This window comes from Sorex fumeus, unplaced genomic scaffold, assembly GCF_029834395.1.
Source record: "Sorex fumeus unplaced genomic scaffold, SorFum_2.1 ptg000015l, whole genome shotgun sequence".
NCBI lineage: Eukaryota > Metazoa > Chordata > Mammalia > Eulipotyphla > Soricidae > Sorex > Sorex fumeus.
In genome coordinates, this window is record NW_026606072.1 from 20300115 (window position 1) to 20314089 (window position 13975).

Sequence of the window (13975 nt, forward strand, 5' to 3'; positions counted from 1 at the left end):
GTGGACAGCAGCTGAGCCAGCATCTTACCTTCCTTTACAATCATGGCAACCCTTCACTTTCCCCATTTTCAGGGGTGGTGGTGGCAGGGTGAAGCCATGGAGAATGGGAAATTAGATGGCAGCAGATGTATTATCTCAAGGCCCCTTATAACCCTTATTTTTTTTAATTAAAAAATTTTTTAATAGTGAGACATCATGAGGTACAGTTGCAGACTTACACATTTTTGTGCTTGGGTTTCAATTATACAATGATCAAATGCCCATCCCTCCACCGGTGCCCATTTCCCACCACCACGGATCCCAGTATCCCTCCCACCCCCCATCCCCCCCATCCTACCCTGCCTCTGTGGCAGGGCATTCCCTTTTGTTCTCTCTCTCTCTTATTGTAACCCTTATTTAAAAAAAAAAACTATTTCAAATTCATAAGATTCTTTAATAGAAATTGTCATAACATAGGCAAAATCTAAAATGCAAAGGAAAAGACCTTAGGATCCTAATTAAAAAATGACTGCTGAGAATTTACTCTTTTTTTTTTTAATTTGGTTTTGTTTTTAAGTCATACCTGAGAGTGCCCAGGACTTACTCCTGGCTCTGTGCACAGGGTCATTCCTGGTGGTGCTCAGAGGACCCTATGTGGGGCCAGGGGTTTCAACCAGGTTCAGCTGCATGCAAGGTAAGCACCTCACCCACTGTACCCACTGTACTTTCTCCCCAGCCCTACTTACATAAAATTTATGAAAACAAAAAAAGCATACAAATGAAACAAAATGTCAATGAACTAATATCGCTTTAAAAGTGATTTGGAGGACTGGTCAGTGGATAGAAATTACCACAAGGGATGGTGGGGAGGTGGAAGGTAGGTAAGATAGAGGAAGGTTCATTATGAGAACGTTAGTTGGAAATGGATCACTGTGGACAAGAACTGAGTGTTGAAAGGTAAAGAGATAGGGGATAGACATGATACCTTTCAGCATCTGTACTACAAACCATAATGCCTAAAATGAGAGAGGGAGGGAGGGAGAAAGGGAGGGGGAGAGAGAGGGAGGGAGGGAGGGAGAGAGAGAGAGAGAGAGAGAGAGAGAGAAGAGAGGGACCTGTCATAGAGGTGGGGGTGAGGGTTCATTTGGGGGGGATGAGAGGGAAACTGGGGACATTTATTTAAAAAGTGACTTGGGGGAAGGGGGGATTGAGGAGGCCAATGGTGCTCAGGGCTTAGTCATGGCTCTACACTCAGGGAATACTCCTGGGGTGTCCCCTTAAAAGTGATTTTTAACCATAATATGTATCTAAGAAATTCTTCTCTTCTTTGATCAGTAAATATGATCAAATTACTTTTGTACTCTTCTTTTCCATAAAAATTAAGTCAAAATTCAAACATTTTACCACAGACATAAAGTTTTGCCTGATTCAACCTCTACCTACCTACCTCTCTGTCCTCATTATCATTCTTCTCATGTTAACTTTGTTTTTTAACTATTACCAGTTCCTGGCATTCTCATTTCCTTCTCCCTTATATGCTCTTAACTGGATTCTCACATAGCTAACTTTTCTCATTATTCAGATTTTAGTTCACATATCCAGCCTTCTCTAAGTGGCTTTTCTTGACTGGCATAAAAAGAAACCCAATTCTAACCCTGATCCCCCAGTTACTCTCCATGCCATTGCATTGCCTGGTTTTCTTATATAATATTCACTAATCTATGAAAGGTTAGCACTGTTAGCACTGTCCTCCCGTTGTTAATCGATTTGCTCGAGCGAGCACCAGTAACGTCTCCATTGTGATACTTGTTGTTACTGTTTTTGGCATATCGAATACACCACGGGGAGCTTGCCAGGCTCTGTCATGAGGGCGGGATACTCTCAGTAGCTTGCCGGGCTCTCCGAAAGGGGCAGAGGAATTGAACCCGGGTAGACCGCTTGCAAGGCTAACTCCCTACCCACTGTGCTATAGCTCCAGCCCCTATGAAAGGTATCCTTTTTTAATGGGGGGGGGGCGTTGTTTTTGTTTTTGTTTTGATTTTTGGGTCACACCCGGCAATGCACAGGGGTTACTCCTGGCTTTGTACTCAGGAATTACCCCTGGCGGTGCTCAGGGCATACGGAATGCTGGGATGCAAGACCAATCCCCTAACTGCTGTACTATTGCTCCAGCCCCAAAAAGGTATCTTAATAAAACTGGCATATGCTTATATGCGAGAATATACTTTCTAAAAGGGTAATAATGACATTCGTTATTCACAGCTATATCTACAGAGCCTAGATAGAAGGTGCCACCTGCCCAAAATTAAATAAATGAAAAAATATAGTGGTATTTTATATTATAAATAATGAGTTTTTAAAAAATCCCTGTCAGAATGTTCATGAACAAATACAGATTTGTTGTAGCTGAAAACTACTGGACTTAGAGGAATTTTAATCTCCAAACAATTTAGACACAGGCCAGTCAATTTAAATACGCAACACATTATAATAATAAACCAAAAAATTAATTCTGATATTTTGGATTTATGTAAGACTAAGGTCAACTCAGGCCCTGTGGATCTTGAGAGAAACTCACCAGTACTTCAAGAATGCAGATTAATTCAGGATGATCTCCAGCTCTACAGGCAGTATTCGGTCATATGAAATCACTCCCATCCCTGTCATGTAGACTCTCCTTTCTTTGATGTCCCAACTCACTGTCCATTCCATAGCACGGATATAAATCCCCCATTTATTCCAGGGATTTAAAATTTTATAGGCATGTCAATTCTCCATATGTATCTGTTTAAGTTTGGTCCTTTCTTCTACTCATCTGTATGATGCTGGTTTGTTTGCTTGCCCAGCTCCAGAACCTAGAGTGAGGAGGATTCTCCCTGCCCCGTCCATCCTGAAGAATACCAAATCTCAAACTATTCAAGTAACTAAAACTTTTTGATTGATAGATTTTAATTATAACATATATTCAGCAGTCGTGATATATGCAAGTCAGCATACTAATCTGATGCTCCGTTTTTGAATTTAAATTTAGATCAGCATTCTGAGAACATGATTTTGACTTTTCATACCTTACTGGAATTAAGATTTAAGAAATAAAATAAAAACAAAACAAAAAATCTTAATTAATATACAATATGCTTAAAGCTGAAAGAAGCATTACACATAAAACAGGAATTAAACCAAAAACAGCTATTAGTACATTTCTTTAAAACTATGCCTTTATAAAGAAATTCTGTGGGGGCATAATATATGAAATACAGAAAAGTTTTATATTGCTATCTTTTAAAACTTTCTATCTAGTAAAAGTAATGCTTTTTGCAACTTGAAGTTGTGTTCTGAAGAGCAGACTCATAGCAGCTGACTAAATCATGTATGATTAGATAGCGTTAACTTTGCTAGACACTAGTTCTAAAATTTACATTCCCCTTTATTTTGTTCTAATTCTATTCCTAAAGATGCTTAAAAGAAAGAGAAACAATAATTGTCACCATAGATGTTATCCCTATTTTCTTCACTTCCTGTCACTCCTGCCTTCATTAATAAGTTACTGTAAGATGATGGGCATGAGACTTTAACAAGTTTAGGGTGGGTATTTGGATGAATTCTTCTGAAATTGTTTGGAACACTAGCCAATTGTAAAAAGTTCTAACTCTTAAAAAATACTTTGCTACTACCAACTTTTTTTTTTTAAAAAAAAACTGCATTCACATACAGAATAAAATAAAGCATCATGTTATCTATACATGCCAATATAAACTCTAGTGATTAGCTTATAATCATATTTAGTTAAATAAATACATTCAGATAAATTACCCAGGAGATAATTTACAGCTTATGTCCTTGGATTCATTAAAGAAAATAAGATACTTTCACATAATACATAACGCCAAAATATAACCAAAAATCTTAAAATTCAAATATTATCAATTCTACTTTAATGAGAGCCAAACTTTCTACATAATCATATGCAAGAATTTTAAATTCTTGAAAGCAAGTGTCAAGTACTATGCACAATTTCCATACACAGCAGGTAGTAAAGCAAGAAAAGAACTGACACAGTTGCTTTCCTTAAAAGAGACGTACAATGGGAAACTGTTACACAGCGCTGGCATACTACAGATCTATGCATTAAAGATGTTGTGGCTATTAACAGTTTAAACCTTTACTGTATTTTGCTAATTGGTACATAGAACTTTAAAGCTTTTCAAAGATAAAACATTCCAGCCAGTTCAATTCTGTAGCATTGTTCAAGTATTCCAAGTAGGAACAAAGAGCAAAATAAATCTGCTTTAATTGCTGAAGAATCACAGATAATAGAGATGGCTGAATACTGTAGAGTAAAAACCCTTTGTTACTTAAACAATTTTAATATAGCAAGATCATTCTGTTAGTTTTAGTCGTCCTGTCTGCATAAGAACTACTATTAATATTTCCTCTATAACTATTTAGAAAATACAGGTTTTATACACGTAACTTGATAATATGGGAAAAATAACATTCTAATTAGGGGTATATTTTAGAAAATAAATCTCTATACTAATTGATATAATTTTATTTAAAGAGAACTTTTTTCATTATGTGGGTTTTGAAATATTTTTCAAAATTAATCTCACATACAAAAATAGTTCTTTAAAAAAAGTTAATTGAACAATGGCCATTTCAATATAAAATTTACACTTCCAAAAAGCATTACTCAGTCATTATTTCTTCCTTAGAATTTTAAAAGATAGTTTTGCTATCTTGTAAATTTTTTTCAATAGATAGTGGGTCATGTAAAACCAACAGAGAAAACAAAACGTCATAAAAGGTATAGTAGTTTTTAAAACCTAAAACTACATTGCAAGCTCACGTTTTATATAATCAGCCAGTAGTTTCCCTTTCTAAAAGACTCGTCTAAATATAAAACTATAAATTAATATATAGACTGAAGGGCAGGAAAAAACATTATTCTGTATTTAGTGGAAAAGCAACATGTTAAACTGCCACCATGAAAGGTTCTCAAGGCTGCTATTCTTTGATGTAAAATGAAATACTATTTAGTGAATAAAACATAAAAAACTCCTGTCTACCCTTCAAAGAGACATATCCTTTGACCCAGTGCTCCAGACTAAAGCCTTGAAATTTTTGCACAAGAATGCTTCGTGAGGAAAGTCCAGACAAAACAGACACTTGAGATTCTAGAAGGCTGTATAACCCAATCACAGACACTACTCCTTCAATAATCTAGCAGAGATAGCACTGCCACACACCAAAAGAAAGTAATCTCACCAAAAGAAAACTGACCCCTTAAAAAAAAAAAAAGCAAACAGTCAAAGCAAATGTAAGCCTCCAACTTAGGTTTATCTTTCCGTGCAGATCACCTTTTAACAACCATTTTCAAATTCAAGTTTGCAGCTACAGAAAGTTTTCATGTATGAACATTTAGTATGTTAGGAGGCAAAAGCAACATTTAAAAAAATGCCGTGTAACAATAAGAATGATTTATATTTGAAGCTTTGTAAAAATCATTCAATTTTAGTAATTCCTTTGAACAAGATCAAGCAAAGAAAAACATGTAAATCTATTATAGTTAACAAAAAATTCGATTAAATAACTTGCTGTTTGCAGCCATTCTAAAACAGCAATATTATCATCCAATTGGCTGGCTGCCACTAATACCATTTGCTTAATACCAATTGCTTAAATAGCAATTATTTATTGTAAGTGTCAGCAAGTAACAAAACTAACTGCTGTTACTGTTATTTGGAAGATGTCATCAAGAAATAAAGAATAATAAATTCAGTAACATCCAGAACACTGTGCATACCTAAATTTTAAATAAGGACATTACTGCAAAATACTTAAAATATCCAAAGTATTACAATATTACAATAATTGCATGTAATGTCTAAAGTTTTTAAAAAGCTTAGAAATGATGACCATACTTTTCCAATAACTCCACAGATTTGAGATTTACAGACTGCTAACAAAAGTTTCCTTTTCATTTGTATTTATGTTGAGAATGCATGTATAACTAACCATAATACCCTTGTAAAATTTAAAACAGGTGATGCATGTCTTCAAATCAAATAACTAAGCAACCAAGTGAAAATAAACTAGTTAAAGTGAATTGAAACAATGAAGCACAGTGTCTTGCAAATATAAGTGCTCACTCAGTAAGTAATGATACATACTGAGTAAGTGAAGAATGAAGAAAAAATAGCAGTCAATATAATTTTACAGAAAAAAATGTATTAATGTACAAAGTATTGAAGTTCACTTCACACATTTTTATTAACAATTCTTAGGTGTTATGAGTTTTTTTACAGTAGCGATTAATACAGTGATAATGCCAACAAACTTGTATTTTAAATCAAATACTAAAAATGATTAAAACACACATTAAGAAATACCTATGAGGATGTAATTAATACTTTGGTTGTTTTGTAAGGAAATATCTATTCAAAGATCTTTAAAAGGTATTGCAAATTTAATTTCTTTTGTAAAGTCCAAGTGAATATAAAAATACAATATATACATTGGTCTTGGATATTCATCAAATACACTAAAAAAAAAAGCAAAAAAAAACAGGTGGTGTAATATAAAGGAGAAAAAAAGTCACTCTCTAAATAGAGCACAAAGGCAAAGACATTCTTCACCCTATCTCCAAGCCACAAAAACTCCTGCAGCAAAATCAAGGCCACAAGGCAAAGCAGTCATTTGTAAACTTTCTTCATTATCTGTATCATCACATAATTGGAATTAACAATTGGGCAGTCCACAGTTTTTGTTAAACACTGTGCTTCTACATAAACTGATAAGATTTTAGTAAGACACTGCCCTCTACTCTTTCCATTTTAAGTATCTTAATAGTTCTCAGAATAATGAGTTAGGTTAGTCTGATAACAATAAGACATTCTTTAAAATGGCAAAAAATTTAACACATGCTCTGATACAAAATTCATTATTCATAGTAATCTAGAAATTTAATTATCTGAAGTGTCTCTAACAGTGTCAATATTATATACAGTTCTAAAATGAAAGGAAAGATTCTTTTACATATAAAATGCCAGACTTCTTTTCCTAGCTATGTGTTAAGGGGTTTGAAAAAAAAAAAAGATAAGGAGACATGTTGTCAGTAAACAATTAATGTGCAGAACACAAAGAACATAAAAAATGTAAAAAGGTTTTAGCTCTCCATAAGGTTCACATCAGTATAAAAAAGCAAATTTCAAACTGCCTTACTAAAAGTGCTGGGATTTAAAGGAACAGAGATCATAATCCCCACTACGCATTACCACACATCTGGAGTAGCATGAGAAATCCTGGCAACATTTTCAAAGGCATTCAGTCTGAGCCCCCTCTGCCCAGACCACTCTTTGAGAATCAGGATTTGGGACCAGACAGCTGTTTTCAAATACACAGAGGCTGTCATGTAGAAAATGGCATGACCTATATGTTATTATATAATAAACCTTAAACCAGTGACCGTTTGTTATATAGAAGTATATCAGCACCAAATTAAGAAAACACAGCCCTTTAAAACAACTGAGACATATAAGTAGTAAAATTCATTCTTTTAACTCTAGAGTTTATGGGACTTTCTGTCTTACAAGGGAAACAAATATGGGTGTGATAAAGGAACCAGCACCCTGAGTTATACCACCCTCTACACTTTTCTCATGTCCCTTCAGATAATCCCTCCTTTAGGATCCAACCCTGACATCCAACTTCTGATAAGCTTTGCATCTCGAAGTCTACTTAGTCTAAAATGTCAAAATAGTAGAATATAAGACTTGAAGTCTAGTCTCCCCTCCCACCACACACACATATACACTTTGGTTTTTGTGTCCCATACAGTGTTGCCAGGACTTACTCCTGGTTCTGTGCTCAGAGATCACTCTTAAGAGGCCTCGAAGGATGTTTGGGGGTGCCAGAGATCGAAACGAGGTCGGCCACATGCGAGGCAAGTGCCATACCTGCTGCACTCTCTCTCCAGCCTCTAGTCTAGCTTCTGTAACTCTGCATAATACACTTGAGTTCTGCTCACATTTATTCCTATTTGATGAGAAGAAATCCATTGTATAAGAGAATACTTAATAATAGTTACATTGTGATATTTCTTAAAATTTATATACAATCTAAATATTACCACTTTCTGAAAAGAACTCATCCTACTGTACAAAATCACAGCAATTTGCTACTCCTTGTACAACACTCTTACCAATTTTTCGTCAACTGTTATGAGTTGCTTCTCTCGAGCTTGATCCGGTGTCATCCTCCATAATGAAGTGCTCAAAAACCTGCAATGCAAGGCTTTAAGTCAAAAAATGATACATGTATGGGACCATAAAGATAAAAAAGCAGTAGATAGGGCATTTGCCTTCCATGCTGGCTACCGAATTTGGTCCCCAGCACCTGAGTCCTGACATAAATAATTCCTGCACACAGAGCCATGAGTGAGCCCTTACACTATCAGATGTGGCCTCAGAGCAAAAAACGAAACAAAAAGATCCATGCAATTAGAAAAAAAGACAAACAAACCTTGGATTAAGTTATTTCAACAGTATGTCTTATAAAAACAAAAGGGACAGAAAGGGGCTGGAGCGACAGTATAGAGGGTAGGGTGTTTGCCTTGCGCGTGACCAACCTGGATTCGATTCCCAGCATCCCATATAGTCCCCTGAGCACCACCAGGAATAATTCCTGAGTGCAAAGCCAAGAGTAACTCCTATGCATCGCCGAGCGTGACACAAAAAGAAAAAAAAAGGCATAGAAAAAAGAGGACACAATAATCTATTTTCTCCCCAATGTGCTATGTTTTCCAAGTTTTTGGCAAACTCACTGCAGAAATTTCACCACAGCCTGCACTTTACGTCAGTCTATGGGTGCTCTGTCACAGAAAAACCTCCAGTGACAATTACTATGCTGATTTTTATGAGTGCAGACCAGAAAGTTTGTCAGTCTAGGCCCCCAAGAAAAAAAAGAATAAAAGCCATGTAACTATTTTCATACAGATCTATTTTGGGTGTAAGAGTAGCTTATTTACAATGGTAAATTTATACTAACATATTAGGAAAATAAGTAGAAATTTAAAACTATGTTAAGTCGAAAAAGTTTGTAGTATTATTTTTAAATTGCTACTAGATTTTATACAAATCTGTATTATATTTGAAGTTATTGAACACTAGATGAACTTTTTATTAAATACATATTAATACATATAAAATACATATAATAAAAGGTTAAATACAATATATATTCATTATATTGTATATATCGGGCTGGAGCGATAGCACAGCGGGTAGGGTGTTCGCCTTACAAGCGGCCAACTATGGCCGACCCGAGTTCGATTCCTCCGCCCCTCTCGGAGAGCCCGGCAAGCTACCGAGAGTATTCGATATGCCAGACACAGTAACAACAAGGTCTCCAATGGAGACGTTACTGGGCCCGCTCGAGCAAATCGACGATCAACGGGAGGGCCTTTACCTTTTACCTTTACCTTTATATTGTATATAATATATAATATACATAATATATGCAATATAATGAATATATTGTATATATTCATTTTTTATTAAAATGTATTAAAATACTACTACACAGAGAAACTCACAAATAAATCTTGAAAAAGATCAACAAGCTGCAGAGATGCTTCCAGACCCCATGCCAGGCTGAGTCTCATATCCAGGGCATCCGGAGGTAGGTAGGTGGGCCCTCCACCCACCCAAACAGAGCCCTGCCAGCCATTCTTACGGCTAGATTACACAGGTTCAGGACAAGTCTCATCCAGGAATGAATCTGTTGAAAAACTCAGGTATGTGGGTTTTCTGCCGGAAATCTCCAAGCTCTTAAGGAGTCAGTAATGGGTAACCTACCCCATCCCCCTGTTCTTCTGGGAGCCTGGCAGTCATGCCCATGAACTAACTTTGGCGCCATCTAAGTTCATAAACAGACCATGATCCTGACACTCAAATAAATTCTGAAAGAGATCAGCAAGCTGTAGAGATGTTTCCATACCCCCAAATTACTGATCACTATCACGACGATGACGACCATCCTGTTGTTCATCGATTGCCTCGAGCAGGCCCCAGTAACATCTCCTTCGTCCTAGCCCTGAGATTTTTAAAAAGTGCCATATTCAAGGCTCTTTCAGGCTTAGGAGAATGAGACCCTTCATTGTTACTGGTATTTGGCATATTGGGTACGCCATGGGGAGTTTGCGAGACTCTGCCGTGTGGGCAGGTTACATTCGGTAGCCTGCCAGGTTTGTCCAAAGTAAGAATGAGATAAGATGTCGCGCGGCCGTGAATGCAGAGTCTCCTGCCCCTGCGCCTGGCTGTCTTTGCCAGAGCCCCTTGGAGGGGGCGGATTGAGTTTCTCTCCCCGGCCCGACCAGAGCTCCGGCAGCCGAAGACCTCCAGAACCAGCCACCGCCATGCTGAGACCACTCTCCACACGCATGAAGGTACCAGCAGAGGAACAAAGGCATGCGGGTCCCGGGGCTGAGATCTCCAAGTCTGCTCAGATCAGGGCTGAGCATCCTCCACCCAGATCCTCTGCCTTCCAGTAGGCAGGGGTCACACCCACCAACTGGCCCCCTGGCGCCATGTAATCCCATCATGGCGCCGTGTAATCCCATCAACGGCCAAGATCCAGAGACTATAAAACCCCAAATTACCATCCAACTAAAAAATTTAACTCCAGCTGTATCATCCCATCAAAATTTTAGAATTCCTCGAGAGTGCAGCATCTCATGCTCCTCACCATTGATATACCAAGAGTAGTACACCACACTGGATAGGATGTAAGTAGAAGACAACCAGTCCCAATTAAAAAAATATTACCACAAAAGGCTTAACCTGTAATAACATGTTGGTAATCTCTTATACAAGAGCTTAATAACTCCAGGGTAAGATACAACAATCTTCACACTTTCTTCTACAGAAATCTTTTTTTTGTCATTTTTAGCAAATTAAATATAACAAGCAATACAGAATAAATCATTTAGGCCTACTAAGGGGGCAGGCTTGAGGGGTGATTGGGAAAACTGGAAATAATGGTGGAGGGACCGTGTAATGGTGGTGGAATTGGTGTTGAAATATTGAATGTAATAAACCACTGTGAACTTTATAAAAATTTTTAAAAAATTAAATGTTCTGCAAAAATTGTTGGTAATTATGTCATATCAAAATTATGATTTAATTGGTTAGATACCACAATATTCACTTTGGGATGCTAATGTAAATACTATTGTTTTAAATGTCAAATTCCAGTCATTCATTACTATAAGAAAGCAAATACCCTTTTATATATTAATGTATTACAACTCAATTCTTTCAGATTTTCCCAGGTAGACAAAGATGCTATCTGTGAGTAAGGATAGTTTTAAATCTTCCTTCCATGCACACTTACGCATTTCACTTAATAAGTAAACTGGAACTTTCAGTACAGTGCTGGACAGGAGAGTAACAAGAGGAGTTACCGGTTTTTCCCAGTCTCAATGAAGGGGTCTCTTTGCTAGGCGTTATGTGTGCTAATAGTAGATTTAGTCTCTTCTTCATGCAGATATGTAAGTTACTCTTTTCATTTGCTTAGTTGATGTGAACTGCATTATATGATGTGAACTGCATTATATTAGTTAATATTTGAATGCTGAAATGGCTCACCTTGAAATGAATCCCATTTGGTTATGGTTTCTAAATATTTTAGTACATTATTTGATTCAGTATGCTAATGTTTAATTCGGGAGTTGTGCACCTATGTTCCTAAGAGATATTGGTCTATAGTCTTCCTTTCTTTCACTGTCTTTATCTGGTTTTGGTATTAAAGTAATCCTGGCATTGTGTATAACAGAAGGAAGGTAGCACTCTTGTTTGGAAGATATAATAGATGATTAATATCATTTATTCTTAAATGTTAAGAATGCACCAATTCTGTATGTTTGATAGAAAACATCTTGGCCTGGCGATTATTTCATTTTAGAAGGTTATTACTGATTCAGTTTATGCAGTGGCTAGATTATTTCTCCTTGTAAAAGTTTTGGTAATTTCTGATTTTCAGATAGTTTGTTTCATCTTAAGTTTGACAGCACAGAGTTCCTCATATGTTTTTAGTATCCTTATAATAATATCCATGTCATCAGTAAAATTTACATGCCTTTCATTTTTTTATATTGATAGTTTCTTAGTTTTTCCTGTTTAACCTGGTTTGAAATTGATATTCAAAGAAAAAGTTTTGTTTTATATTTTTTATTGTATTTCGCCCACATGGCAAAGCCTGGCAAGCTACCTGTGACATATTCAATACGCCAAACACAGTAACGTGTCACAATGGAGACATTATTGGGCCCACTCGAGCAGAACCAATAAACAACGGGAGGACAGTGACAGTGATTATTTCATTATTAATATTTTTTGCTTCCCAGAAGTTTCTATTTCTTTTCTATAGTTTTCCATGGTGAATCTAGGTCACCTTTTCTAAGATATGTGTTTAATAGCATAAATTCCCTCTTGCTACACCTCAAATTTTTAAAAATAGGAAAGTACCCAATTTCTGTTTTGGTTCTATATTTTAAGAGGTCAAGGCATGTATGCATTGTGTGATTTCTATTCTTTTTACATTTGTTAAAGTGTACTTTATAAATTTAGAATACAGCTTATCTTGGTGAGTATTCTATAAGTCTATGAAGAATGTAAATAAAGTTTTATATATATATATGTCAATCATATCTAGCTGATTGATGGAGCTGTTTAACCATCTATCCTTACTTATATTCTGCTTGTCACCTGTCAGTGACAAGTGACTTGGTCATTTTCCTTGAGAACAGTGTTTAAGTCTCCCACTGTAGTAATGGATGTTTCTTCCATCAGGTTTTTCCTCATTCCCTTTGACATTCTCTTTTGACATTTTCTTTAGCACAAAGACATAAGAGAGGGGCTGGAGCAATAGCACAGTGGGTAGGGCATTTGTCTTGCATGCGGCTGACCCGGGTCCAATTTCCAATATCCCATATGGCCCCCCTAGCACTGCCAGGAGTAATTCCTTAGTGCATGAGCCAGGAGTAAAACCTGTGCATCGCCGGATGTGACCCAAAATGAAAAAAAAAAAAAAGACTTAAGATATTTTTGTTTTCCTCCCCTTTTCTCTTTCTGTTGATGATGATGTTGAGGTGACTGGGGAGGACACATATGCCCAACTGTGGTGCTCACACATTTGCTCAAGTTGTGGTGCTCACATACTCTTGGTCAAGGTGCCTGCTAGGTCATACTCCTTGCCAGGTTCCTCCTACATCTTATTTTCCCCCTGGCTTTGCACCATTTAGTCGCGGTGCTTGCCCATACCTGGCTGCAGTGCAGCTGGAAGGCTTTGTGACTCAGGGGATCACAGACAACAGTGCGACTGAGATCACCAGTGCATGTGAGGGGCACAAGAGGTCAAACGCAGGGCCTCAAGTCTGCAAGGCAAGCACTTCAGCCATTGAGTCATCACCCTGCCCCCACATTAAAAACTGCCAGTGGCTTGTTGAAGAATTTACCAAGATATCATGTTCTCATATGCCTTTTTAAATTTCTGTTTTTTTTTTTTAATCTGAAGTCTGCTTCATCTGAGATTCACTGTATCACTGTCATCCCGTTGTTCATCGATTCCCTCGAGCAGGCACCAGCAACTTCTCCATTCGTCCTAGCCCCGAGATTTTAGCAAGTGCCACACTGGAGCCTCTTTCAGGGTCAGGGGAATGAGACCCATCATTGTTACTGGGTTTTGGCATATCAAATACGCCACAGGGAGCTTGTATTATCTGAGATTAATACAGAAAAAGCACTAAGATTTGACTACAGTTAGTACTGGAATGTCTTTTCCACCTCTGTGCTTTACCTGTGACAGGGACATGGATTCAAACAGCCAAGTACAATGCTTAACTTGTTTATTTTTTATTTAGTAACTGTGAATTACAAAGTCATGTTTGGATTTCAGGCATACAATGTTCCAGCACCAATCCCTTCACCATTGTCTA

General features: G+C 37.0%; 1 protein-coding gene across 1 annotated transcript in view; it reads right to left on the reverse strand.

Moving 5' to 3' along the window:
• The window catches only part of NDUFS4 (NADH:ubiquinone oxidoreductase subunit S4), a 90625-nt gene that overhangs the window by 43173 nt on the left and 33477 nt on the right, over window positions 1–13975 (reverse strand). Inside the window, exon 2 of the mRNA XM_056112093.1 lies at window positions 8183–8261. Coding sequence (XP_055968068.1) covers window positions 8183–8261 — 79 coding nt within the window. The remainder of the gene's footprint in view (window positions 1–8182; window positions 8262–13975) is intronic.